At 42.5% G+C, this 25,897-nt stretch overlaps 1 protein-coding gene across 1 annotated transcript in view; it reads left to right on the forward strand.

Annotated features, from left to right (window-relative positions):
• The first annotated feature begins 4,190 nt into the window (after nucleotides 1-4,190).
• The window catches only part of LOC143974993 (UPF0462 protein C4orf33 homolog), a 168,019-nt gene continuing 146,312 nt past the window's right edge, over nucleotides 4,191-25,897 (forward strand). The window contains exon 1 of the mRNA XM_077476905.1: nucleotides 4,191-4,255. Within this exon, the coding sequence (XP_077333031.1) occupies nucleotides 4,191-4,255 (65 nt within the window). The remainder of the gene's footprint in view (nucleotides 4,256-25,897) is intronic.

Here is a 25,897-nt window from a genome sequence, read left to right on the forward strand (position 1 = left end):
ATAATTGGTTCCAAAAGACACCATTGAGACCTTACCATCTCCAGTGAGAGACAGAGCTCCGGAAACAGCTGGACCCGGAAGACTGGCAGGTCATGACTACTGTACTGTCCAAATGCTCAAAGAACATTCTCTTCTTGGAAAATGCTTATAAAGTATTTTACACGGGGTATTACCCCCCGGCCAGATTGGCAAGTTTTATTCCATCATATTCTCCCTTATGTTTCAGTGGATGTTCTCAAAAGAGTACAATGACGCACATTTGGTGGACATGTCCGAAGGTGTGCAGATTGTGGGTCAGGGTCTATACATTCCTTTGCAACTTATTCCACACCAATCTAAAGAGGGACCCCTTTGAGGCTCTTCTGTGTAAGCCAATTGCAGAACTTCTCTGCCCGGAATGCCAGTTGGCGTTGCAACTAAACTGACCAGAGTGAGGGCTTGGAAGACACTGATTCTCAGTTTTGAAGCAGTTAAAACCGCGTGAATGACATTTTGGTAAATGAAAAATTGACAGCCATATTATCAGACACCCATGATAAGTTCCTTTGCGTTTGGCAACCTTGGATAGCTCATAATCATCCTTCTAGATTTGATCCAATGCTCCTTTCACTCTAGTATGTCTCTGCCCTCCCGCCCTGCGGACTCCCTACCCTCCTCACCCCCTTTATTAATTTTCTTTTTTCTTTTCTACACTCCTATTCTACCACTTCTCACCTTCTCATCGCCTCTTTTTTCTTCCTCGCTTTTTCTTCCTAATTTTGTGGCCCACCAGGCTCAGCCCTGGATGTGATGGTTACATGGTAAAAAACATAATTTTTTGACATTTAGGCTACTTTCATACTGAGGAGCTTTACAGGCGCTACAGCGCTAAAAATAGCGCCAGCATAGCACCTGTAAAGAGCCTCTCCTGTCTCTCCAGCGTGGAGGATGGTAAACAAGTCCTGCAAGCAGCATCTTTGCAGCACTCTAGGAGCAGTGTATACATTTCTCCTAAAGTGCCCCTGCTCATTGAAATCTTGTGGTTTTAACTCTTTTTCGGCCGCTAGCGGGAGTTAAAAGCGCCCCGCTTGCGGACAAATAGCACCGCTAAAACGATGGAACCGCTATTGCCCGCCAGCCCCAGTGTGAAAGTAGCCTTAGATATACTATTTCTTAAGAAAATATAGATTACCGTATATACTCGAGTATAGGCCGACCCGAATATAAGCCGAGGCCCCCAATTTACCCCCAAAAAAACTGGCAAACTTATTGACTCGTGTATAAGCCGAGGGTGAGACATGCCTGTCCATCCCTGTGTGTGTGTCCGTCCATCCCTGTGTGTCCGTCCGTCCCTGTGTGTCCGTCCATCCATCCCTGTGTGTGTCCATCCATCCATCCATCCCTGTGTGTGTGTGTCTCCATCCATCCATCCATCCATCCCTGTGTGTGTGTCTCCATCCATCCATCCATCCATCCCTGTGTGTGTGTGTCTCCATCCATCCATCCATCCATCCCTGTGTGTGTGTGTCTCCATCCATCCATCCATCCCTGTGTGTGTGTGTATCCATCCATCCATCCGTGTGTGTGTGTGTGTGTGTGTGTGTGTGTGTGTGTGTGTGTGTGTGTGTGTGTGTGTGTCCAGCCTACCTGTGTCCCGAGCCTTTGTCCCGAGCCTCCGTCCCGTGTCGTGCCTTGCCTTCGTCCCGTCCCGTCCCGTCCCGTGCCGTGCCGTGCCTTGCCTTGCCTCCGTCCCGTGCCCTCTTCGTCGGCGGCCATTGTAAAATTCAAAAGCCGCGCCTCCTCCTTCGCCTGTGATAGGCGGAACACTGAATTTCCCAGCAGCCTGTGTTCCGCCTATCACAGACGTCGTATCATCCTCGTCCGTAGTACGAGGATGATACGACGTCCGTGATAGGCGGAACACAGGCTGCTGGGAAATTCAGTGTTCCGCCTATCACAGGCGAAGGCGGAGCCGGAGGCGCGGCTTTTGAATCAGAATGGCCGCTGTCTGTCTGCTCGACACGCTGATCGAGCGGGCAGACAGCGATGACTCGAGTATAAGCCGAGGGGGGCACTTTCAGCCTCAAAAAAGAGGCTGAAAATCTCGGCTTATACTCGAGTATATACGGTATGTTTCTATGTCTTGATAATCGCGTCACTTATGACTCTGTAAGACCGTCATTACTTACACCTGGTGCAGCGTGCTGTCATATCCCAAGGTCCCATATGGTAGCGATAACTCCTTATCGATTACAAATAATCGCCCTTGGACTTTCAAGGTCCTGAACAAATCTACAGTGGGGACAGAAATATTCAGACCCCCTTAAATTGTTCACTCTTTGTTATATTGCAGCCATTTGCTAAAATCATTTAAGTTATTTAAGTTATTATCCTCATTAATGTACACACAGCACCCCATATTGACAGAAAAACACAGAATTGTTGACATTTTTGTATTCAGACCCTTTGCTCAGAATTTAGTAGAAGCACCCTTTTGATCTAATACAGCCATGGGAAAGATGCAACAAGTTTTTTACATGTGGATTTGGGGATCCTCTGCCATTCCTCCTTGCAGATCCTCTCCAGTTCTGTCATGTTGGATGGTAAATGTTGGTGGACAGCTATTTTTAGGTCTCTCCAGAGATGCTCAATTGGGTTTAAGTCAGGGCTCTGGCTGGGCTCTGGCAAGAACCGTCACAGAGTTGTTGTGAAGCCACTCCGTTATTTTAGCTGTGTGCTTAGGGTCATTGGGGCTGATTTACTAAAATGAATGCGCTGTGCCAGTTCATACCTCAATTTGTGTGCCAGATAAATTATCAAGTGAGCGTATGAACCGGAGCACACATAAGTGCAACACATAATATGCCAGCGCATTTGATAATAGCACACGCCGTATCATTACCAGGCCCTTCAGGTCTAGCATGGATATTAAGGGGAACCCCACTCCAAAAAAAAAATGGAGTGGGACCAGACCCATACCAGACCCTTATCCGAGCACGCAACCTGGCAGGCCGCAGGAAAAGAGGGGGGACGAGAGAGCGCCCCCCGTCCTGAACCGTACCAGGACACATGCCCTCAACATTGGGAGGATGCTTTGGGGTCCCCCCCAAAGCACCTTGTTCCCATGTTGATGAGGACAAGGGCCTTATCCCTACAACCCTGGCCGGTGGTTGTGGGGGTCTGCGGGCGGGGAGGCTTATCGGAATCTGGAAGCCCCCTTTAACAAGGGGACCCCCGGATCCCGGCCTCCGCCCCTGTGTGAGATGGTAAGGGGGTACAAAAGTACCCCTACCATTTCACCAAAAAAGTGACAAAAGTGTTAAAAATGACAAGAGACAGTTTTTGACAATTCCTTTATTAAAGTCTTCTTTCATCTTCTTTCTTCTGGTATTCTTCCTTTCTTCATCCTTCGGTTTCTTCCTCCATCTTCTTCTTCCTCAGATCCTCTTCTTCTTGCTCCGGTGTTCTCGTCCGGCATCTTCCTCCATGGCGTCTCTTCTTCGTTCTCGGGTCGCTCCACGCAATGGGAGGCTCCCGCTGTGTAACGCTTCTCTTCTTCTGACAGGTCTTATATAATGGAGGGCGGGGCCACCTGGTGACCCCGCCCCCTCTGACGTACGGTTTCGTTATATAAGACCTGTAACATATAACAAAGAGTGAAAATTTTAAGGGGGTCTGAATACATTCCGTCCCCACTGTATGTGACTTAGGTTATCTTCTTTTGAAGTTTTATTTTTTTTCCATGATATGACCATCAATGCTATTGTATTGTTATGTTGAACTGAACTTTAATAATATCCTTTGTACAAGAAAACTAGGGGTAAATCCACCTATTTAAGTCTGTACAATTCTGTACAATTATTTATGTTATTATGAGAGGTGCTTAGGGCTTTTTAAGAGTCAAATAGTACTGCATTCGGAAGTATTGAAGGGTCATGTTTAGAGCTATGGAGTTATGTTTTCATGCTACATTTGCTCAGCTTTTGCAGCCAAAAGGCTTTAATATTTGAACCCTTGTGATTGGCCTGCCCTGTTCACCACTTCCAGCAGCTATCAATTCTGAAAATACTCAAGGGTATATGTGTTATTAATCACTTCTTCTGTTGGAAGGAGCTGAATATTTTAACAGTTGCTTGGCTATAACAAAGAACATTGGGTATAAATATAAGATCCACTTTCATTGAGTAGGAACCTATGAAGCTATTAGAAAAATGAAAGCTCTGCTTATTTTAAGCCTTATCATTGAGTGCTTCGCTCTTGACTCATTTAACATCAGGTATTTAGCTAAATGTATTATGTCGTTTGTTTAGGAAAATCTACTTTGTAAAAGAGTACTACATTCACTTGAGTATTGGTAGACTTTAGGCTTTGTTATTTGTATAAGGCTGGTGCCTGAGGGATGTCTAAAATGAAGTGTTCTGATCTCAACATCTCCAAACACTTCTGCTAATGCCTGAACTAGCAATCTGGAAACGATAGGATTTACCAAAAGCCTACTGGGAATAAGAGCATTATTAGGGATGGTGTAAGCATCAGTGACCAATGAATAAGGTCTGTACATTTCCTGAGCTTGGTCCTCAATAATATAATCTTCTGATACTAAAGACAATTCAGAAACGTTATTATATAGTTATACATTATATATAGTTATAAACTTATATACGTTTTCTTATGTCAATGGTGGCACTACTGTGTATATATACACTCAACGACCACTTTATTAGGTAAACCTGTTAAATTGCTTTGTAACAGAAATTGCTCATCAACCAATCACATGCATTGCTCAATGCATTTAGGCATCTAGTCGTGGTGAATATGACTTGCTGAAGTCCAAGCATCAGAATGGGGAAGAAAGGGGATTGAAGTGACTTTGAATGTGGCATGGTTGTTGGTGCCAGATGGGCTGGATGGAGTATTTCAAAACCTGCTGAACTACTGGGATTTTCACACACAACCATCTCTAAGGTTTACAGAGAATGGTCCGAAAAAGAGAAAAAGTTCAGTAAGCGGCAGTTGTGTGGATAAAATGCCTTATTGATGTCAGAGGTCAGAGGAGAATAGGCAGACTGGTTTGAGGTGATAGAAAGGCAAGAGTAACTCAAATACCCACTCATTACAACCGAGGAATGCAGAATAGTATACCATCTCTGAACGCACAACAAACCTTGAAGAAGAAGGGCTACAGCAGCAAAAGACCACACAGGTTAGCACTCTGCTAAGAACAGGAAACTGAGGCTACAAAAATTTGGACAATAGAAGATTGTAAAAACATTGCCTGGTCTCATGAGTCTGAATTTCAGCTGGAACATTCTGATGGTAGGGTCGGAATTTGGCATAAGCAACCTGAAAGTATGAATTCATTCTGCCTTGTATCAATGGTTCAGGCTGGTGGTGTAATGCTGTGGGGGATATTTTCCTAGCACACTTTGGGCCCCTTAGTACCAGTTAAGCATTGTTTAAATGCCACAGCCTACCTGAGTATTGTTGCCGACTATGTCCATCTCTTTATGACTACAATGTACCCATCTTCTGACTTACAGCAGGATAATGCACCATGTCACAAAGCCCAGATCATCTCAAACTGGTTTCTTGAACATGATAATGAGTTCACTGTACTCTGTACAATATGGTAGACCAACATAAAAGAGAGTGGCTAGTTGGGAGGTATATATGACAAGGTAAGTGATGGATTCTCCTTAGCTTTAAAGCTGTCCACATCCCAGCGCTCTATATAAAGCCCCATACACACTATCAGATTGTCTGCTGATTTTTTCCTTCAGGTTTACCAAAACCATGTAGTACAAGGGCCTGCCTGATTGCATACACATTGAAACCCCTAAGGCTTGACCTCATATTATATGGTTTTGGTAAATCTGATGGAAAAAATCAGCAGACAATCTGATAGTGTGTATGGGGCTAAACGTAGAGAAATGTGGTTCATATGTTATATATATATATATATATATATATATATATATATATATATATATATATATATATATATATATATATATATATATATACTAGAGGTCGACCGATATATCGGACGATATTTGTCATTTTTTAATTAATCGGCATCGGCGGATTGTGCTGATAAAAAAGCTGATTACATGTTCAGCGCGACTTGCAAAAGACTTCTGTAATAGAAGTCAATGTAAGTTGCCTGAAGACATCAGTGAAGGACTTTCCTCCTCTCTGGGCAGGCTGCCAAGAAAAGTTCAAAGTGATACAATGTTTCTTCTTCAATGGGCTGAACTCCCTGTGTAGAAGTTCTCAGTTTAACCATTTAAAGACTAAATCTTTTCTGACACTTGTTGCTTACAAGTAAAAATCCAGTATTTTCTGCTCGAAAATCACTCAGAAGCCCCAAAAATTATATATATTTTTTTAGCAGAGACCATAGGGAATAAAATAGCGGTTGTTGCAATATTTTATGTGACGTGGTTTTTGCGCAGAGGTCTTTCAAACGCAAGTTAGCCCTTTTTTTTTTTCGTCCAAAAGTTTTGAGTACCTGTTTTTGTGTATTTAATAAATAGTTATTTTTTTTTTTATCTAAATTATACATACAAGTGAACTGATTGGAGGTTTGTTTTGTTTAATAAATGTGTAAGAAATGTTCTGCATCACTTATAAAGGCTGCTTTCGCACTGGATCGGGCAGGCGTTGACGGTAAAACGCTGCAAGTTTTAGCAGCGATTTACCGTCATTTTAGCCCCGCTATTCGGCTGCTAGCGGGACAGTGAAGCACTGCTGCAAAATCGCATTGCATGTGCTTCAGCAGTGGTGACCATTCATTTCAATGGGCAGGAGTGGTGGAGGAGCGGTTTACACCGCTCCAAAGATGCTGCTTGCAGGATTTTTTTTTTAACGTCCTGCCAGCGCATCTCCTCATTGTGAAAGCACTCGGGCTTTCACACAGACTGCAGGGGAGCCATTTTGAAGGCAATTTACAGGCCCTATTTTTAGCCCAAAATCGCCTGAAAAACGCCCCAGTGTGAAAGGTGTCCAACTTAGATTTTATGAGATGAAGGGGGAAAAAAAAAAAAGGAAAAAAAAAAAAATCGGCCTAATATATCGGCCCAAAAAAATCGGCATCATATATCGGCCATTGGCCGCCACGATTTCTAAATATCGGCATCGGCCAGAGAAAAACCCATATCGGTCGACCTCTAATATATACGCCTACATACTTTTGCTAATAGCTGTCCCTCATTCCCATCTCAGAAAGTTGGGTTAAAAAGTTTGATATAATTAGAACAAAACCATGACTGAGCTTACAACTCTGTTCATTGGTTTCTTGAATGTGGCAAATAGTCATTATTTTCATTTTTTACAGTCATTTGAATAAAGGTATTTTTTTATTTTTTTAGCATTTTGTAATATTACTTATTATGGTATGCGACCAGGTTGCATTGCAGCTGTGTTCACTCAAACTCTATAGGGTTGATTTACTAAATTTGGAGTGCAAAATTTGGTGCAGCTGTGCATGATAGCCAATCAGCTTCTAACTTTAGCTTGTTTAATTAAGCTTTGACAAAAACAAAAACAAAAAAATGGAAGCTGATTGATTTCTATGCAGAGCTGCACCAGATTTTGCACTCTACAGTTTTAGTAATTCAACCCCAATCTGCTTCTGGGTCTATTATGCATTGTCCATCATAAGCATTGGGAAACTAGTTCCCATCTATTTTCTGAGAAATCGCAATGCAGCTCTGAACTTCGCAATAGATGTAATGCATTATTAATGCTCTAGTCTGAAAAAAAAACTTGCAGAGATAAATCGATTGGGGTCATTGAGTTATCACTTTTAGTCCTGGTGACAATAGTTACAAGGTCAAGAGAAAGTGGAACTCTCTCTAGGAAGGACCACAATTAAAACCTGGCTGGGATTCTAGTCCCTTATAACGAAAAGCTAAAAAATAAAATAAAATAGGCTTTGGGTACACTTTAAGATTTCTTCATTATGGCCTAATAGTTCCATCATTTTTAATATATTTTGAACATTATTGTATGGCAGCTTTATGAAGGGCAAGAAGGACAGCCCAGTCAGCAGAATGGTTAAGCAGAACCTTTTACTTTCCTGTAAATTACGCTCATATATTTTATTGTCCAATAAGTAAAATAAACAATACTCTATTTCCCTCTTAAAGCACTTGGAATGTGAATATAAATGAGTTTACTTTGCATCTCTATAAGGTGCAGAGAGCTTCATCATACATTTTTCACATTCTCCGTTTTAAACAGGTCAAAACATCTGTCATGCATGAGGTAGGAAAGCGGTTCTAGCTAATAAATTTGTGTCAGGATTCTTAGTTAACACCACGTTTCATACATCCCGAGTGCCGTACCTGCATAGGTAATGAGATCAATACTAAATGCAACGGCGAGATTCAGGATGACAAATGGAAGTTATAAAAGGAGCATTACTTAGAATGCTGAATGTTTAAGTATTAAATTCACACCTGCACATTGGGGCCTGTCAGTTTCCTTTCACTATTTTAAAACGATTTTTAGATGTAATAGTTTTAATGATCATGCAGCCTATTGCCTCAATTATTATTCAGAATAAGAAACTAAATGATTATATATATATTTTTTATTTTCTGACACTACCAATGGACGGTCATTGGTTATGTCTGTAAAAAGCACAATGTGGCTCAAGTAAAATTGGGGTCAATGAAAAGTGAAGGGATGGCTTCTTATAATCCAATCTTTTTACTTTTAAATAACATCTAGTGTCAGATGGTATAATTCCCAAATGGTCATTTAATTATGTCATTTCCTTCCTTATTTTAAAGTGGTTGTAAACCTCATACATGAAATATGAACAAGGCATATCCCACTATAGAGTGTACTTGTCTCAATTATTGACTCATTTTTGTCTGCTACCCATTCCTCTGCTCTCAGCATGAATCACTTCTAACAAGTTTTCCTGACACCAATAGAAAAATGGTGACAGGGGAGGGTCTTCCAGCAGATTGATAGCCTTATCTCTGGTCCTGTGAGCTTTGTGGAGGGGGTGTGTCTCTTCCCTCCAATCAGCTCTCAAAGCTCTGATTACTGATCTCTGAAGTGTGTAAATTCAGATCTCCACCCCCATTTTTTTTCTGAATTCTCAGACAAGCGTTACAAATTCAGCATTTTGAATGGATCTGGAGGAGAGAAGATTGCAGATAAACAGGTGTATCACCTGAGGCCAGTCACTTCACTGGTTAAATGTAAAGGTTCACAACCACTTTAATGCTTGGTTGATGTCTTATTTGTAAATTGTATGATCTTGATGTAATTTTATCTCTACAGCATTGTTGTACTGAACCTCTTATATTTACAATTGTTTATCTTTTGTTGAGTAATTTTTTCTTTGACCATGCCCCCTATTAAGGAACAGTCTGCGATTCCCCCGTTTATACACTTATAAATTATTGTGACAGAAAAAATCTGGTGAGAAGTGAGCCACCAGGTTCTGTCTAGGTTCATGTCAAACATCCCCTGCAAGACACTCTGTTGTTATATTAAAAAAATAGAATAAGGCATCCCCTGAAAGAAAAGGGTGAATATTTATCTGTCGCGCTGCCAACATTATCTTTGTGTTGGTTGCCTGGCCCAACTGCTGGCTGTGGTTTCTTCTACTGGGACCCTACATCGCTAATGTGTTCCAGACGTTCCTTTGCAGGGAGGGTTTTGTTTTGATATCATATAGTATTACATAGTTACATAGTTACATAGTTAGTCAGGTTGAAAAAAGACACAAGTCCATCCAGTTCAACCTTAAAAACAAATAAATAAAATAAAAAATAATCGTACAATCCAAATACCCAATTTTATGCCCACAATTGATCCAGAGGAAGGCGGAAAAAAAACCCCAGCAGAGCATGCTCCAATTTGCTACAGCAGGGGAAAAAAATTCCTTCCTGATCCCCCAAGAGGCGATCGGATTTTTCCTGGATCAACTTTAGCTATGTTAGTACCCAGTTATATTATGTACATTCAGGAAAGTATCCAGGCCTTTCTTAAAGCAATCTACTGAGCTGGCCAGAACCACCTCTGGCGGGAGTCTATTCCACATTTTCACAGCTCTAACTGTGAAGAAACCTTTCCGTACTTGAAGATGAAATCTCTTTTCCTCTAGACATAAAGAGTGCCCCCTTGTCCTCTGGGTTGACCGTACAGAGAACAACTCAACACCAAGTTCACTATATGGACCCCTAATATATTTGAACATGTTGATCATATCCCCCCTTATTCTCCTCTTCTCAAGAGTGAATAAATTCAGTTCCTCTAATCTTTCCTCATAGCTGAGTTCCTTCATGCCTCTTATCAGTTTGGTTGCCCTTCTCTGCACTTTCTCCAGTTCCCCGATATCCTTTTTGAGAACTGGTGCCCAAAACTGAACTGCATATAAAAGGTGAGGTCTTACTAATGATTTGAACAGGGGCAAAATTATATCTCTCTCTCTGGAGTCCATACCTCTCTTAATACAAGAAAGGACTTTGCTCGCTTTGGAAACAGCAGCTTGGCATTGCATGTTATTATTGAGCTTATGATCTACCAAAACCCCCAGATCCTTCTCCACTATGGATCCCCCCAGTTGTACTCCCCCTAGCATGTATGATGCATGAATATTCTTAGCCCCCAAGTGCATAACTTTACATTTATCAACATTAAACCTCATCTGCCACATAGTCGCCCAATTAGACAGTGTATTGAGGTCGGCTTGTAAATTGGAGACATCCTGTAAGGAGGTTATTCCACTGCATATCTTGGTGTCATCTGCAAAGACAGAAATGTTACTTTTGATCCCAGACCCAATATCATTTATAAAGATGTTAAAAAGTAAGGGTCCCAGCACTGAACCTTGGGGTACACCACTCATAACCTTAGACCATTCAGAGTAAGAATCATTAATCACTACTCTCTGAATTCTGTCTTTTAGCCAATTTTCTATCCATTTACAAATGGCTATTTGGCCTAGTGATTTTAATTAAGGGAGATGATTTTGTACAATTGATATAGGAACATGTATGTTCTCCATCTGATGGCTATACATACAACTGTCAGACAAGACAGTTGGCACTATCCCAATATAAAAATGCAATAATGTGATTTTCATTTTAATTTCTGCTGCATTTACGAGACAAATACTATTTAAACTATGAAAGAATGGTATGGCACTTATATTTTTTCAGTAAACCCTCTTTGAAGAACCCCCAGGCCCCTCTGTATACATTGGTTGCCCCTTCCCCTGAGTCAGAAAAGCTAAGCAATAAACCACAAGGAGGTGCTACTTTTTGACATCAGATGTTTTGTTAGCTGCAGCACCCTTCACCCTCCTTTACAGGCACCATTATTTAATGATTGCTTTGGAAAGTATTAAACAAAATATTATTTTTTTAAATAAAGGGTATTTTTTGTCTGATTGGCCCATCCCTTTACCCCATGGAGACATATTTTGTGATAGATTGTTGACTGTTGTCACTGCTGGGCCAAGTATACCCATTGGAAGATTTTTCCTCTATTTAGGTTATGCAAAATTTAACATTTTGGATTTCCCTTCATTTCATTTGCTCTGGCAGTGATCACCAAACAGAGAGCGTGAATCTGCACAGTTGGGCCATAGACAGCAAAGACGAGAGGAGATTAAAGCGGAGTTCCAACTACTTTTGAAATTTTGCATCCCCGCATTTGTGATCACATGTAAATTACTCATTGGAACCCTTTTTTTTTCCTTTACACTTTTTTACCTTATTTGTTGAGCTGAAGGTTCTGCTTCTGCTGTGTCATTTTTGCCCACCCATTGGCTCCTGAGATATGGGTGTCATCAATCTGAGGAGTCAATGGGCATCCTCAGCTTGTAACTTTGTATGATGCACAAGATCAGGAGGTGCGTGCTGGGTAGCCAGCAGCACCGTATCCCGGAAGCAGCAACGAGTGGGCTTCAGATGCCTATACTAAAGATGGGACCGTGAGGAAGTTTTTAAAATAAAAAATGAATTACGAAACCTTCCATAATGTTTTGGAGTAGTTGCAACCATCACAGGGGTGTTTAAATAAAAAACAAGCTGGAACTCTGCTTTAAAACAATCAAAAAGCCCACACTGCATAGCACAGTAAAGCCTTATTAAAGGAGAAGTTTGCAGTTTAAAGAAACAAACATACATCGTATTCTCTAGCTGGCTCTAGGCTGAGAACTGAGTGATCACATGCTCACTCATTGGTTAATTCTCAGTCTTCCTATTGGTCACCACTCTTCGCTCTGCCCCTCCAGTGCTCACTGGAGTTCTGGTCAGGGGAGAGGGCAGTGCGCTGAGAGGCTAAGCCAGCTGCTGATCAGGGATTTGGGTGGTTGTTGGCTGATGCTGGGTCACAGGAAAGCAAAAGCAAATGCACTCCTGTGACCAGAAGAGAAGTATGGCCAAAAAAAGCTTTGGCCATACTTCTAATTTAAATCGGAAGGTATTCACATGTGGAGGAATATTCTTCACTTCAGGACAATGGGCAGTTTATATACACTGCACTGATGATAGCCTAATAGCCTGAAACAGCTGTATGCAGTTTGAAATAAATGGCACTATAGTATTAGGCTGTATGTGCACTTTACATCAGTCAGACAGGATGTGCACCTGGCAACAGGGGTGTAGCACCCTCTAGCATGTTAGAATAGGTTAATTTTTAGTCTTGAAAAATTGAGAGCCAGGCCTGGGTTGAATCTGGGTCAGGGCTGAGTGACTCAGGGAGGCTGGATGACTCAGTAAGCAGCATCTCTGGTAACTCCCCCTGCTCTCTAAAACCTTGAAGAAGCTTCCAGAAGTAGAGGGTGGAGTTTAAAAGGAGCTGATTGGCGTATTGATGAGGACCCTAGCCATTCCCCGGCAAAGTGGACTGGTAGGGGGCAGGTACCTCATAAATACTCATGGGTCATGTCAGCAGGAGTAGTCAGGTGGAAGATGAAGAGCTGAGAAGGATGTTGGTGGCCCTTGTGGCTGCCTCCTAATCTGGGGGGTGACCTCGGGCCTGGTGTTGGCGGCACTCTCTACACATGGAGGAATCCTTTCCTGGATGCACAGGAGCAAGTGTGAGGATGGCGGGAGACGCCAGCACGTCTGGGAGATCTTCTGGGGAGTCAGCCGGGTGGGCTGGTGAGTGAGCAGTCTGGGAGGACTGTGGAGTAGTAGCCAGGAGGGCTAGTGAGGCAGGATGGCAGTGTCTGAAGAGGTGGTGCTGGGATCAGTAGCCCCAGGAATAGAAGCTGGACACCGACTTTTGCTACACATTTAAAGGGGCCTCGGGTTCTTGCCTATAATAGGCTGTTCCTCTAAGATCAGACTGAGTACTGTGTCAGGATCATCTTTTTGTCAGGTGTACCAGTGGAGTTCTGCAAGCAAGTGTGCTTGCTTGCAAGGAGCAGAGGAGTGTAGACTGTATATACCAAAGTTGTCCCTGAAGTTGTCTGAAGTCAAGTGGGCATCCCATAATACCCCTACTCCCCATCCAAGTTTTATCCATTCATTGAATACAAAAAACGATTCTGGGAGACTGTGGAAATTCAGTGTGCCTGGCTGTGCAAGGTGGGAGATTCCCTTTCACCTGTAGCTCTTACGTGTAGTGCGCTACAGTGTCACTCTATCCAAAAACAAAAAAAATTAAGTTTGCTGGGCACATGCACGGCTTCTGGCCATGGCGGATGGGAGTCACCTCCCCCCACACCTGCGACGGCCATGCATCCCATGGGCAAGATTGATGATCAGAGGTGCATCTACTCTGCAGCCCACAGGCCTCAGTCCTTCTCCACCATGGGCCACTTCCTATTTAGGCCTGCATCCCCGTGCTCGAGTAACCAAGAGGATGCGCCGGACCCACTGGAACATCACGCGCCTGAGGCAAGTACCCTCTTTGATATCCCTCCCACTCAGGCACAGGAATCCCCCACCCCCCTAACAGCAGAAGTACTAGATGCAAAGCTGCATTCTCTGCTCCAAAACATCACTCACAACATTACACAGGAGGTGGGGAAACTTACTAAACAAACTGAGAGGGGAAATCGTGCAATTGGGAGAGTGCACTGACACCCTGGAGACAAAATTTGCTGAACTTATACAATATGTACAGGTCCTAGAAGAGGACAATGCTGCCATAAAACATACCGTCACCCAGTTCCAAGCCCAGCAGGAGGACCTGGAGAATAGGAAGCGCAGACACAATCTTCGGATCAGGGGTATCCCAGAAACAGTGGAAGATCATGACCTCCGCCCCATCTACTGAGCTTGTTTAATATAGTGGCTCCCAATATCCCTGATATTGAATGGCGCTTAGATAGAGCTCACAGATCATATTATGACAGTAAAGAAGCTTTAACCATTGCTACCCACAATAAATCCAGGCTGGATTTCAAAGGATCCAGAATCCAGATCTTCAGCGATCTTTCCCCTATTACGCTGGCAAATGAAGGAACCTTTGCCCGATGACGCTTGATCTCCAGGCGCATAAAGTCGTGTATTGCTGGGGTTTTCCCTTTCACCTCTCTGCCTCCCACGATAACGTACAGTATTCCTTATGTGGTCTTCAAGAAAGTGATGTTTTTCTATGCAACTTAGGCCTGCCACCTCTCCCCGAAGATCAACCTGCATGGCTTCCTGCAACTCCCAAATCACCGATGGCTCCAAGTAGCATCTGGACCCCAGTGCGACAGAAGCAACTCAAATCTACCTTCACACCTCAGATTCGCCCATTATCCAGATTTCCAACCTGATCGACACCAGTGTATATTTTCCTTATGATCTTTGATTTTTCCGCCCATGCCCATGGGGTGCATCACTTGTTGTGACTTTCGCAATCTGGTTTAAAACATTTTAACCACTTGTCTACCAGGCCCGAATACCCCCTTCCTGCCCAAGCCATTTTTCAGCTTTCAGCGCTGTTGCACTTTGACAAATGTGCGGTCATGCTACACTGTACCCAAATTTTTAATTTTTTTATCATTTTCTTCACACAAATATAGCTTTCTTTTGGTGGTATTTAATCACTGCTGGGTTTTTTATTTTTTACAAAAAAAAGACCAAAAATTTTGGGAAATTTTTTTTTTTTTTACTTTTTTTCTGTCAGTAAATTTTGTAACTATGTAATTTTTCACCTTTACTGATGTGCGCTGATGAGGCAGCACCAATGGGCACTGATAGGCTGAACTGGTGGGCATTGATGAGGTGGCACTTATGGGCACTGATGAGGTGGCACTAATATGTCGCACTTATGGGCACTGATAGGTGGCACTGATATGTGGCACTGATGAGCACTGATAGGCAGCACTGATGGGCACTGTTAGGTGGCACTGATGGGCACTGTTAGGTGGCACTTATAGGCAGAAGTGGCGGGCACTGATAGGTTTGCACTGGTGGGCACAGATAGGTAGCATGGATAGACGGTGCAGATGGGCACTGATGGCCATTGAAGGGTGGTACTGATGGGCGACACTGATGGGCATTAGTGGACAGCAGTGATGGGCATTGATGGGTAGCACTGATGGGCGGCACTAATTACCAGCACTTACTGGGATGGCTAATGGGCACTGATTTGTGGCACTTGTGGGCAGTGTGTGCTCTGATCACTGGCATTGGTGGGCACTGTATGCTGGCACTGGTGGGCACTCAATTTTTTACACTTTATTTATATATTGTAATCAGGACACTGATGATCAGTGCCCTGATTACTTCCCTACCTGTCCCCTGTGAGGAGATGCCGCTGATCGGCTCTCCTCTCCTCACACTCTGTCACTCACTGCTGATCACATGGTTAAAGAGGTGCTGACGTGGCTCTTTACACAGATCAGGGTCGCACCCTGTCCTAGCAACAGGGTGCAGCCATGATCGCCATGCTGCGTGCCCCGGCCTGCATGTGGGAGGTGCCGTTCCGTGCAACCGACATATGACGGGGGCACAGAACAAGAGCTGCACTTCCCCGCCGTCATTTGACGGTGGGCAGGCAACAAGCAGTTAATCTTTTATGCTTTGTATTCCAGGCTTTCATAATCCAGAATACGGTGGGAGACTCTCCTCCTTCATTTTTGGAGGTCCCCATGCCCCTGTTCCTAGTCCAAAGTTTCGACCTTGGCTCCCTGGAGGTATTGTGCCCTTCAGGCTTCTTTTTTGATGTAATATAAAAAAAAAATTCTTGTGTTTTTCTCGTTTATTTTCCTTTTTCATGTCTTTTTTTTTTTACCTGTGGCTGCTACACCTCATGGACCTATTGCATTCATGTTATAGTGCTAATGTCTGACGTAATCATAATCCAGGAGACCCATTTCCGCCCTGAGGGATCCTTCAAATTTGTTCGCAAACAATTCCCAATAGATTTAAAGGCCTCTGATCCATCTGGGAAAGCAGGAGTGGAGATTTTAGTTAAATGCTCATGTCCCCTGCGCATCAAATTTTTATACTTAGATCCCCAGGGCAGATTTATCATCCTGGATTGCACATTCCTCACTCACTCCCTTACTCTAGTTAATGTCTATGCTCCTAACTCCAGAGATAAAACAATAATTCTCCCGCACTACAAGACTCTGGTCCGGCCACACCTGGAATATGCTATCCAGTTCTGGGCACCAGTCCTCAGGAAGGATGTACTGGAAATGGAGCAAGTACAAATAAGGGCAACAATGCTGATAAAGGGTCTGGAGGATGTTAGTTAAGGTTGCGAACACTGAACTTATTCTCTCTGGAGAAGAGATGCTTTAGAGGGGATATAATTTCAATATACAAATACCATACTGGTGACCCCACAATAGAGATAAAAGTTTTTCGCAAAAGGGAGTTTAACAAGACTCTTGGCCACTCATTAAAATTACAAAAAGAGGTGTAGCCTCCCTGGCAGTATTCCCGAGTCTGGCTCAGGGTGAGATTTAATTACCATAAGCGGTATTCCCGATCCAGACTCGGGATCGCATCGCTGGATCCATGTAGGGGGTTACTTACCTTGTCCACTGGATCCAGCGATGTCTCCTCGCTGTGATCAGCGAGCCGCCGTGTCTTGCTCAATCTGTGACAGCGCCGTGCTTACGTTCCCTGTGAGCGTTGCGACGCACGGGGACAAAGTCCAGCGCCAAATTCAAAAAGTAAAATACACAGTATAGATATAGTATACTATAATCTTACAGATTACAGTACTGTATCAAATAATTACATATCCCCTTTGTCCCCAGTGGTTTGTCCAGTGTCCTGCATGCAGTTTTATATTATAAATACTGTTCTTTATGCCAGGAAACTAGAGATTGTCCATAGCAACCAAAAAATGTCTGTTTACATCAAAAGTGGTTATAGACCAGCTAGAAAACAGCGGTAATAAATTAGAATCACTCGCAGAATTGAGCGATAGTAGTTTGTGTGGAAATTCGTCATCAAACACTAAAAGTAATGACAGTGACAAGTCTGCAACTCTGCATATTTCAGTGTTTTTGATTTGATTACATCATTATTATTATTATATTATTATTTGTTATAATTATTTATAGTTATTTATTTTATTATATATATATATATATATATATATATATATATATATATATATATATATATATATATAATATTATATTATAATTTTATCATTTATGATTTCACATTTCTAATTTTATCATAACTGGGATGTCTATTAGACTCTTGTTTGGACGGATTTAAGTGTATTATTTCTAAGAATTACGGGCCTACAATATAAAACGCAAAATTTCCATGCAAAATAATGATACCGCTTTCAGCACCTAAAATCTGAAATAATCATACCGTCAGGGAGGTTAACCTTAAACTATGTAGAGGGTTATTTACTATAAGGGCGGCAAGGATGTGGAATTCCCTTCCACAGGCAGTGGTCTCAGCAAGGGGCATTGATAGTTTCAAGAAACTATTAGATAAGCACCTGAACGACTGCAACATACATGGATATACAATGTAATACTGACATATAATTACACACATAGGTTGAACTTGATGGACTTGTGTCTTTTTTTAACCTCACCTACTATGTAACTATATGTAACTATGTAACTATGTAACTCTGACCAGTTCCTTTCCACAGTATTTGACAACCTAGACAAATTCTCCCAACCTTTTAGGTTATCTGTGGGAATTTTAACATGATTACTGTATGTTCCCTGGCAGGGATAGGTGCATACTATTTCCCACCACAACTGCCACCACAGCCAATCGCCTCTCGACCTCCTTCCGTGAACTCATGAGAGCGTGTAATCTCCTAGATGTTTGAGAATTAAACATCCCACACATAAGCAATTTACGTTCTACTCTCACCCCCACAAGCTTTACTGGTACTGCTAGACTGGGCCACTTCTTTGTATCCTCACCCCTTTTGACGTCTATGGTTTCCTCAGAAATTAACCTGGTCGGACCACTCCTCTGTTCACTTAGACATTGCCCTATCCTCTGCCTCCCCTAGGACCTTCCACTAGTCCTTACTATGTATTCTAGAGACTAGGGACCACCTATCCACCAGCCTGTCTGAGTTCTTTCAATTCAATGAAAACACAGTCTCTGAGGCCTCAACCTTGTGGGAAGCACATAAAACTGTCTTCCTGGGTCAATGTATCTTTACAGGCTCCCACTTGAAAAGGGATGCAGCGTTCCAGCGCTTTTCTAACCTGACCAAAGCTGAGAAGCTCTTGGTATTTTCCCCCACGCTGGTTAAGCTCCAAACTTATTTTCCTACAAAACCAACTCAGATCCCTTGATATGAAGAGAATTGGTAAATCTCTTATGTGGTCCAAACAGAAATTTAACTAGTACTCTAACAGAATGTTGGTAAATAAATTAAGGCCCCGCCCTTCCATTCATCCCCAGATTTTCTCATGCAAACTGATGGTACTCCCACCTACCGCCCTCTTCCCAAGTCCAAAGTATTTGGAGAATTTTATCATAAATTATACAATTGTCTAAAAAGAGACTCCAACTATCATTTCACTTAAGAAAAATTTGACTCCTTTTTTGAATCCTTGTATCTACCTAAACACTCTCCACACCACCTTTCATCCTTGAACTCTATGATTACCCCTGAAGAATTAGCTGAAGTAGTCAAAAACCTCCCAGCTCATAAATCCCCTGGCCCAGATGGTCTACCTTACTCATATTATAAAACCTTCCTCTCGATTTTAAGCCCACACTCATACACAAGGATCAAGTAGGATTTGTACCCGCTAGACATGTTGGCTACAACAAAAGACACACCATTTATCTTATTGACCTGTTAAATAAAACGACACGCTCTTCACTAATTTTGAGCCTAGACACTCAGAAAGCTTTTGATAGGCTCAGCTGGCACTTTATGTTTTCTACCCTTTCCAAATATGGATTTAAAGGCACCTTTTTAGCAGCGCTACACACCCTTTACTCTTGACCTTCCTCCTAAGTTCAGATGTCCTCCTTTTTATCGCCATTATTCCCTTTAAGTAATGGTACCAGACAGGGCTGCCCGCTATCTCCTTTGCTCTTTATGCTATGTCTGGAACCCTAAGCCGAGACATCCGCACTCATCCTGACATCCATGGGGTCTCATTATGCCAGAGAGAGTATAAACTTTCCTTGTTGGTAGACAACATCCTACTGACACTGGCCAACCCCTATACCTCCCTCCTTGTTAAAAAAATTTGGCACAATCCCTGGGGACAAAATCAATACGAGCCCTTCCACTACACATACCTCCCCCGACTCTTGTTATTCTACAACAGAACTACCCCTACAACTGGTGCTCACAAACTCTCAAATACCTAGGGATAAACTTAACCCCCTTGTACCCCCCCTTTACCAGACCAATTTCCCCCCACTGTTCCGTGACATTGATCGACTTTTGCGCCAGTGGGACGCTTTTCCCCTCTCTCTCTTGGGTCAGATCAATGTCCTGAAGATGTCTATCTTACCAAGACTCCTGTACTTGTTTGAAACCCTTCCAGTCTCCATACCCATGTCACAGCTCAAAGTCACGCAGAGATTATTCCTTAACTTCATTTGGCATAATAAAGCTCATCGTATAGCCAGCTCAGTGATGCTAGCCCCTTGCTCTAGAGGGGGTATGGGAGCCCTGGACCTTATCAAGTACTACTTCGCCACCCATCTTAAACTGATTATCAGATGGTCTACTAGAATGACATCTAGTGTTTGGTCAGAGATAGAAATTAGTATAACATGCCCGATCCACCCCTGTTCCATGATCTGGTCGACCCTAGAGACCTCTATTGAACAACTGCGGGACCTTTGCCTACAACCGATGCTATTCACAATCTCTATATGGAAGAGATGTTCCCGACAGTTCTCTCTCGCTTCTCCATGTCCACCTTTACTAAACATGCTTTTTAACCCTGATTTACCAGATAGTCTATCCTACACCCAAATGTACCCCTGGTTGCAGGCTGTAATTTTTCAGCTTCGAAACATAGTGCATCCATTAACTCTTAGCCTTCTATCTTTTGCGGAAATTCAACAAAAACACCAGATACCCAAACAACTATTCTACTCCTATCTCCAGCTTAAACACTACTTCCTCGCTAAATCCCAAACCCTAGCCCTAGAAAAATTCACCCCATTCAAACTTTTATGTGCCCAAGCCCTGTATCAGACCAACCTTATTTCAGATATCTATATGTATCTCCATAATACCCTCCCACTCAGTAGCACACAATATCCATACATGCAGAAATGGTCTCAGGTTACTCAACAAATTATTTCCCTCCCTCAATGGCAGAAGATATGGGAGACTGTTTCCAAATCATCAAGATGCGTGGAGCAGAGAGAGACAGCTTATAAGATATTGTTCTTTTGGTATAGAACCCTGGAGCTCTTACTTAGAATCGATCCTAAGGTCCCCCGTGTGTGCTGGATGTGCCTGGGTGACATTGCCTCACAAGTTCATATTTTTTGGGAATGTCCCCTCATCCAACCATTCTGGTCCTCCATTTAAGCCCACTTACAAGACCTTCTTGAAATGAATCTACCCATGGACCCGGTTCATTACCTACTGGGTCTGCCGTTCCCTGGCATCTCCAAGCACACCAAAAAATTAGCTGCCTTCATCTTCCTGATAGCCAAAAGGGCTATACCTTTTGAGATGGCTATCTCCCTCCCCACCTACCCTCTAACAGGCTTTGCTGATACTGGAGCAGATCCACAGAATGGAACACCTTACAGCGGTAGTACACGACTTACTTCCTCCGTTTTCAAAAATTTGAGATTTATGGGATCACTCCGAGCTTAACCCTGGTGCCATACCAATACGTTGTATATGATCATTACCCTTTCATGTTACTATGCCAATCTTGTCTTCTCAGACTTCCTGACTCTTTTTTGATTATCTCTCCATGGTATCCACCCCCCCCCCCCCCCCTTAGTTAGGCTTCTGCGGAGTGCCTCAGTCCCTCAATTTGGGCGCTCTGAGAACCTTACTGATAGTTGATCCAGAGAGTAACATTTTCTGTTTGTGTGATATACTCATGCCAGTTTGTTACGCCTACTCTTGGGTCCTCCCCCCCGCCCCCCCATTTGCACTGTATGAAGTTTTAGATATAGATATTATTGTATATTCATTCTGATATCCTATGTATATGACTTGTGTCACTTTGATGATTGCGAATCTCACAATCTACTTTCTGTTTTTTCTGCATTTTTGTGAAAAATTAATAAATACCCGGTAATTGTATGTTGTAAATAAATAAATACACAATTTATATAACAATTAAGTTGGCTATTGATATACTTTAATATTTCTATATACAGTACATATAAAACTCTGCTGCTTAAAACTTGGTGACCTAATAGCTTTATATAATCATAAAGTCAGTGGTTTGTATGAGCCAGGTCAAACCACAGCTTGCCAAGTTCTGCACAGAATCAGCATACACAGTTGTAAAACAAAAACCCAGTCCAGGGTAATTTCTCAAGAGACTGTGCCAGTTTAGAAGCTTAGAATGAAAACAGAATGAGTCCTACTAATAACCGGGCAGGCAACAATATTCATTATTCAGATAAAGAGCAACCACAAAATCATAACCGATACTCAGCTAGGTAACCCTAAAATACCTTTTTTTACCAGTATATTGTATGCAGAAGTCAGGTATAAACCACGGATAATTTGACCTGTCTGAACGCTTAAAAGGTGTTTTGTCTTTTTTATGTAAGTCTTCTGACATTAATATAGATAAATCACTACAGGTCTGCATACATACATTTCTGACATATTATACGTAATATTGTGTTTTTTTCGGAAAGGCTGCACCTAGCACAATGGAAAATAAGACCTTGGGTTTTACTTTCTCTTTTGTTCCCTGCAAAGTAAAAGCATAATGGGCTAGTATGCATCGGGTACTAGCCCATTATGTGCCACTTACCTGTAAATGAAACCTGCAATGTCTCCGATGTCCCCGCTGGTGGTCGCATCCATCTTCACCCCTCTTCCTGCAGGTGCCGTGGACTCCAGCTCTGTGACTGTCTAGAGTCGCGTAATGTCACTCCCACGCATGCAAGCGAGAGCCGACGATCACGGTACGGGCCCTTTAGAAACGGCGCAAACGTGCCCTTTCTTCAGTGTGCATGCGCCAATGACATTGGCACAAGCGTATATGATAAATATCTCCTAAACCGTGCAGGTTTAGGAAATATTTCCAGTACCCACAGGTAAGCCTTATTATAGGCTTACCTGTAGGTAAAAGTGGTGTAACAACAAAAACACAGGAAAATTTCCCCAGGGGTTTTTTAGCAGCAGAGAGTTGGTGTGAAAATAGTTGATGTAAAAAAATAATTTATTTGACAGACAATAGTAATTCCAAATGAACAATAATACATCATCCATATAGGTAGTGCGACAAATACAAACATGGAACATCACTCATAGCAAAAACCTCTATGTACAAGAATGGTTTGCCAATTGTATTCGTAACATATGTATCCACATGAAAAACCCCGATGCATTTCGACCCTTGCGATTTCCGGTCTCTTCAGGGGGATTTATATTCTAGGGGAATGTCAAAATATCTAATTAAAGACTTTGGACAACATAGAAATATATATAATATTTCAAATTAAGCAAAAATATGTCTCCATGCATATAGAGATATAGTTACCAATGGGTGTATGAGGACATGAGGACGTGTCGCATGAACCGGCATTGCAGGATTATAGCCATCCAATGATCCCATCGCTGCCACATGTTCCCCTCGCGCCCTCTGGGTGGGTGCATAGGTTACAACCACTTTAAGCTTTGCCTTTGTCTAGGCTCAGATGATGTCATCTGCCTACTTCAGGCAGTGTTCTATAGCAGTGTTCAAACTGTAAAAATATAGTGCTGTAGCAAGTCACTGACCGAGAGCAAAGAAACACCAAAATTTTCACAGGCACCAAGATTTACATGATTGTGTCATCTACAGATCTACAGGCCCTGCAATTTAAAGTAAAACTTCACTCAAAAGGGAAAGTTCCACTCTTCCTCCCCCACTTCCACCCCCCTCCTCAGACACATTTGGCACATATTGTTTTTCAGGAGGTAGCGGGTACCTGGTTTTGCCAGCTACCAGCTCCCACTTCCACTCAGATCACATAGGCAATCCTCCACCCCTTGCAGCCCTCTGGGACACATCATAGGTCCCAGAAGATTGCGGGACCATTCAAATAGCACAGCGTGAAGTTGCAAGCAGTGGTAGGTAAGATGCCTTCACCAGGACTGTAGAACGGTGAAGAAACCGGTTTGGGTGAGCACAGTACTGGATCTTGGACAGGTAAGTCTCTGTTTATTGAAAGTCAGAAGCTACAGTTTTTCCCACAGGTAAACAATTTCCCACAGGTAAGAGGAAATCCCACCACAGTGATGGTTGGTCACATAACTATTGTCCCCATTGGAAGATTTCCCCTCTGTTCCTGTTCTGGGAACAACCCAAAATTAGGGATTTTCTTTCCCTTTCACTCTTGGTGATAATCAGGCCTTTTTTTTGTGGGAACTCTGGGGAACGCAGTACCGGCTCCTCCAGCACTGAATGTATCTAATGGCAAGGGATGGGCTGGAGTAGTGGTCTACAAACTGCGGCCCTGGGGCCGGATATGTCCCTTTGCTTGCCTCTATCTGGTCCTTGGGGCACAATTCCACCCATAACTGACACTAATGATGGGGCACTATTCCTCCCACTAAAACCAAAGGTGGGGCATTGATAGGGCATTGGGGGCTGGTGCATTTTCTATTCCCACTGTCCACAGTCCAGCCCTCCTAAATTCTGGAGGACAATAAACTGGCCCTTTGTTTAAAAAGCTTGGAGACCCATGCGCCAATGATGCTGGCTGCTGGAGGATCTATTGTTGAGGGTGGGGTATATTGTTGCTCAGGGATCCTATGTTGCTGGGGGGTCTAGTGCTGAGGGAAGGGGTCTATTGTTGCTGGCTGCTGGAGGGTCTATTAATGCTGGCTTTTTGGGAGAGCTATTGTTGTTGGTTGGGGTCTATTATTCCTGGGGTGGATCTGTTGTTGTTAGGGGGTATTTTGTTTATGGGGGTCTATTGTTGCTGGAGGGATCTATTGTTGCTTGGGGAGCTATTGTTGCTGGCTGCAGGGGATCTTTTTAGCTTTTTATATTAGCCTCAGCAAATTCCATACAAATTACTTAGCATCACAAAGGGATACTTGGTTCTGTTTTCTCTAAAATGGGTAGTATTGGGAGGTGGGTAGGGGGTGGAACCAAGGGACGGTGCTCAGGGGTGGTTAGGGGGTGGAACCAAGGGACGGTGCTCAGGGGTGGGTAGGGGGTGGAACCAAGGGACGGTGCTCAGGGGTGGGTAGGGGGTGGACACAAGAGGTGACTTAGAAGACGGTAGTACCTGCACTGTTCTCTGAGAAAAACAAAAAAGCTCTGGTTATAATGGTAAACTGTAGAAATAGAGAGGATAAACGGGGCGAACAGACAATATTCATTCTATCCAAAACTAAAAAAAAGTGTTGGCTTTAGTTATACTTTAACCTCTTCTATTACAATGACAGGTTAAATTTGATTTGTTCAATTTACTTTTTATTTTCTCCCAGAGTCTTAGTATTGTATTATCGTTATTCTTTTTTTTTTTTTTCCTTCATCTGGTAGCTGTGCCTTTACAGAAGCAATAGAAATGAAATATATACAGCACACTGCGTGTTTTTCAGCCAGCTTGTATTTCTTCCAGGATTATTCTTGCTGAAATACCTAGATTAAATATTAACTAGCAGCCTAAATGCCTCCAAATTTATCGTAATAAAAAAAAAAAGACTACTCAGAAGGACCTCCTGTCATCGGCGTGCTTCCTAAATCAGAAATATCTGACTGCAAATTGCTTCTGAACATCTTCTTAGTGCGGTATTAATCAGTTGCTATAAATTTCTTCATTAGGATTGTCAGAAGAGCCACTGGCATCTTTAATCAGTTGCCAGGCAATTAGTTGAATTCGGTATCACTACCTGCATCTAATTGAATTTATTGTTATTTTGTCAAGATAAATAGGATTTTGAAAGTCATCTAGCCTTGTTGGCTAATTCATCATTGTTATACCGAGGAATAGACTCAAGTATAAACAGATTAATTTTTGTAGGCAGTGAAAAATTGAGGTGCCAAAGGAAGTCTATGGTACAGAGATTATCCTGGTCCCTGTCAGTATTCTCTGGCATTGTATAGAATGGAGTCTGGATGTTAATGGGCTGTACTGCCATGTACAATTTTGTTGTCTGGATTTTCAATGCATTACTTACAAGCATGTAATTGCTGTTCAATTCTGTTTTATCCACAGTGTAGTATTCTGGGTAAGTATTTGTATTTATAAAGGGCTAAAGTGGTGTTAAACCCAAAAGCAAAAAATACAATATATTGCATCTTATCAAGTTTTAGATGTGGTGGCTGCATTCGTTTTCTTTTTTAAAGTGTTTCTAAACCCACAACAGT

The sequence above is a fragment of the Lithobates pipiens genome, unplaced genomic scaffold (assembly GCF_037356315.1).
Source record: "Lithobates pipiens isolate NorthernLeopardFrog02 unplaced genomic scaffold, aLitPip1_a1.2 Scaffold_13, whole genome shotgun sequence".
NCBI lineage: Eukaryota > Metazoa > Chordata > Amphibia > Anura > Ranidae > Lithobates > Lithobates pipiens.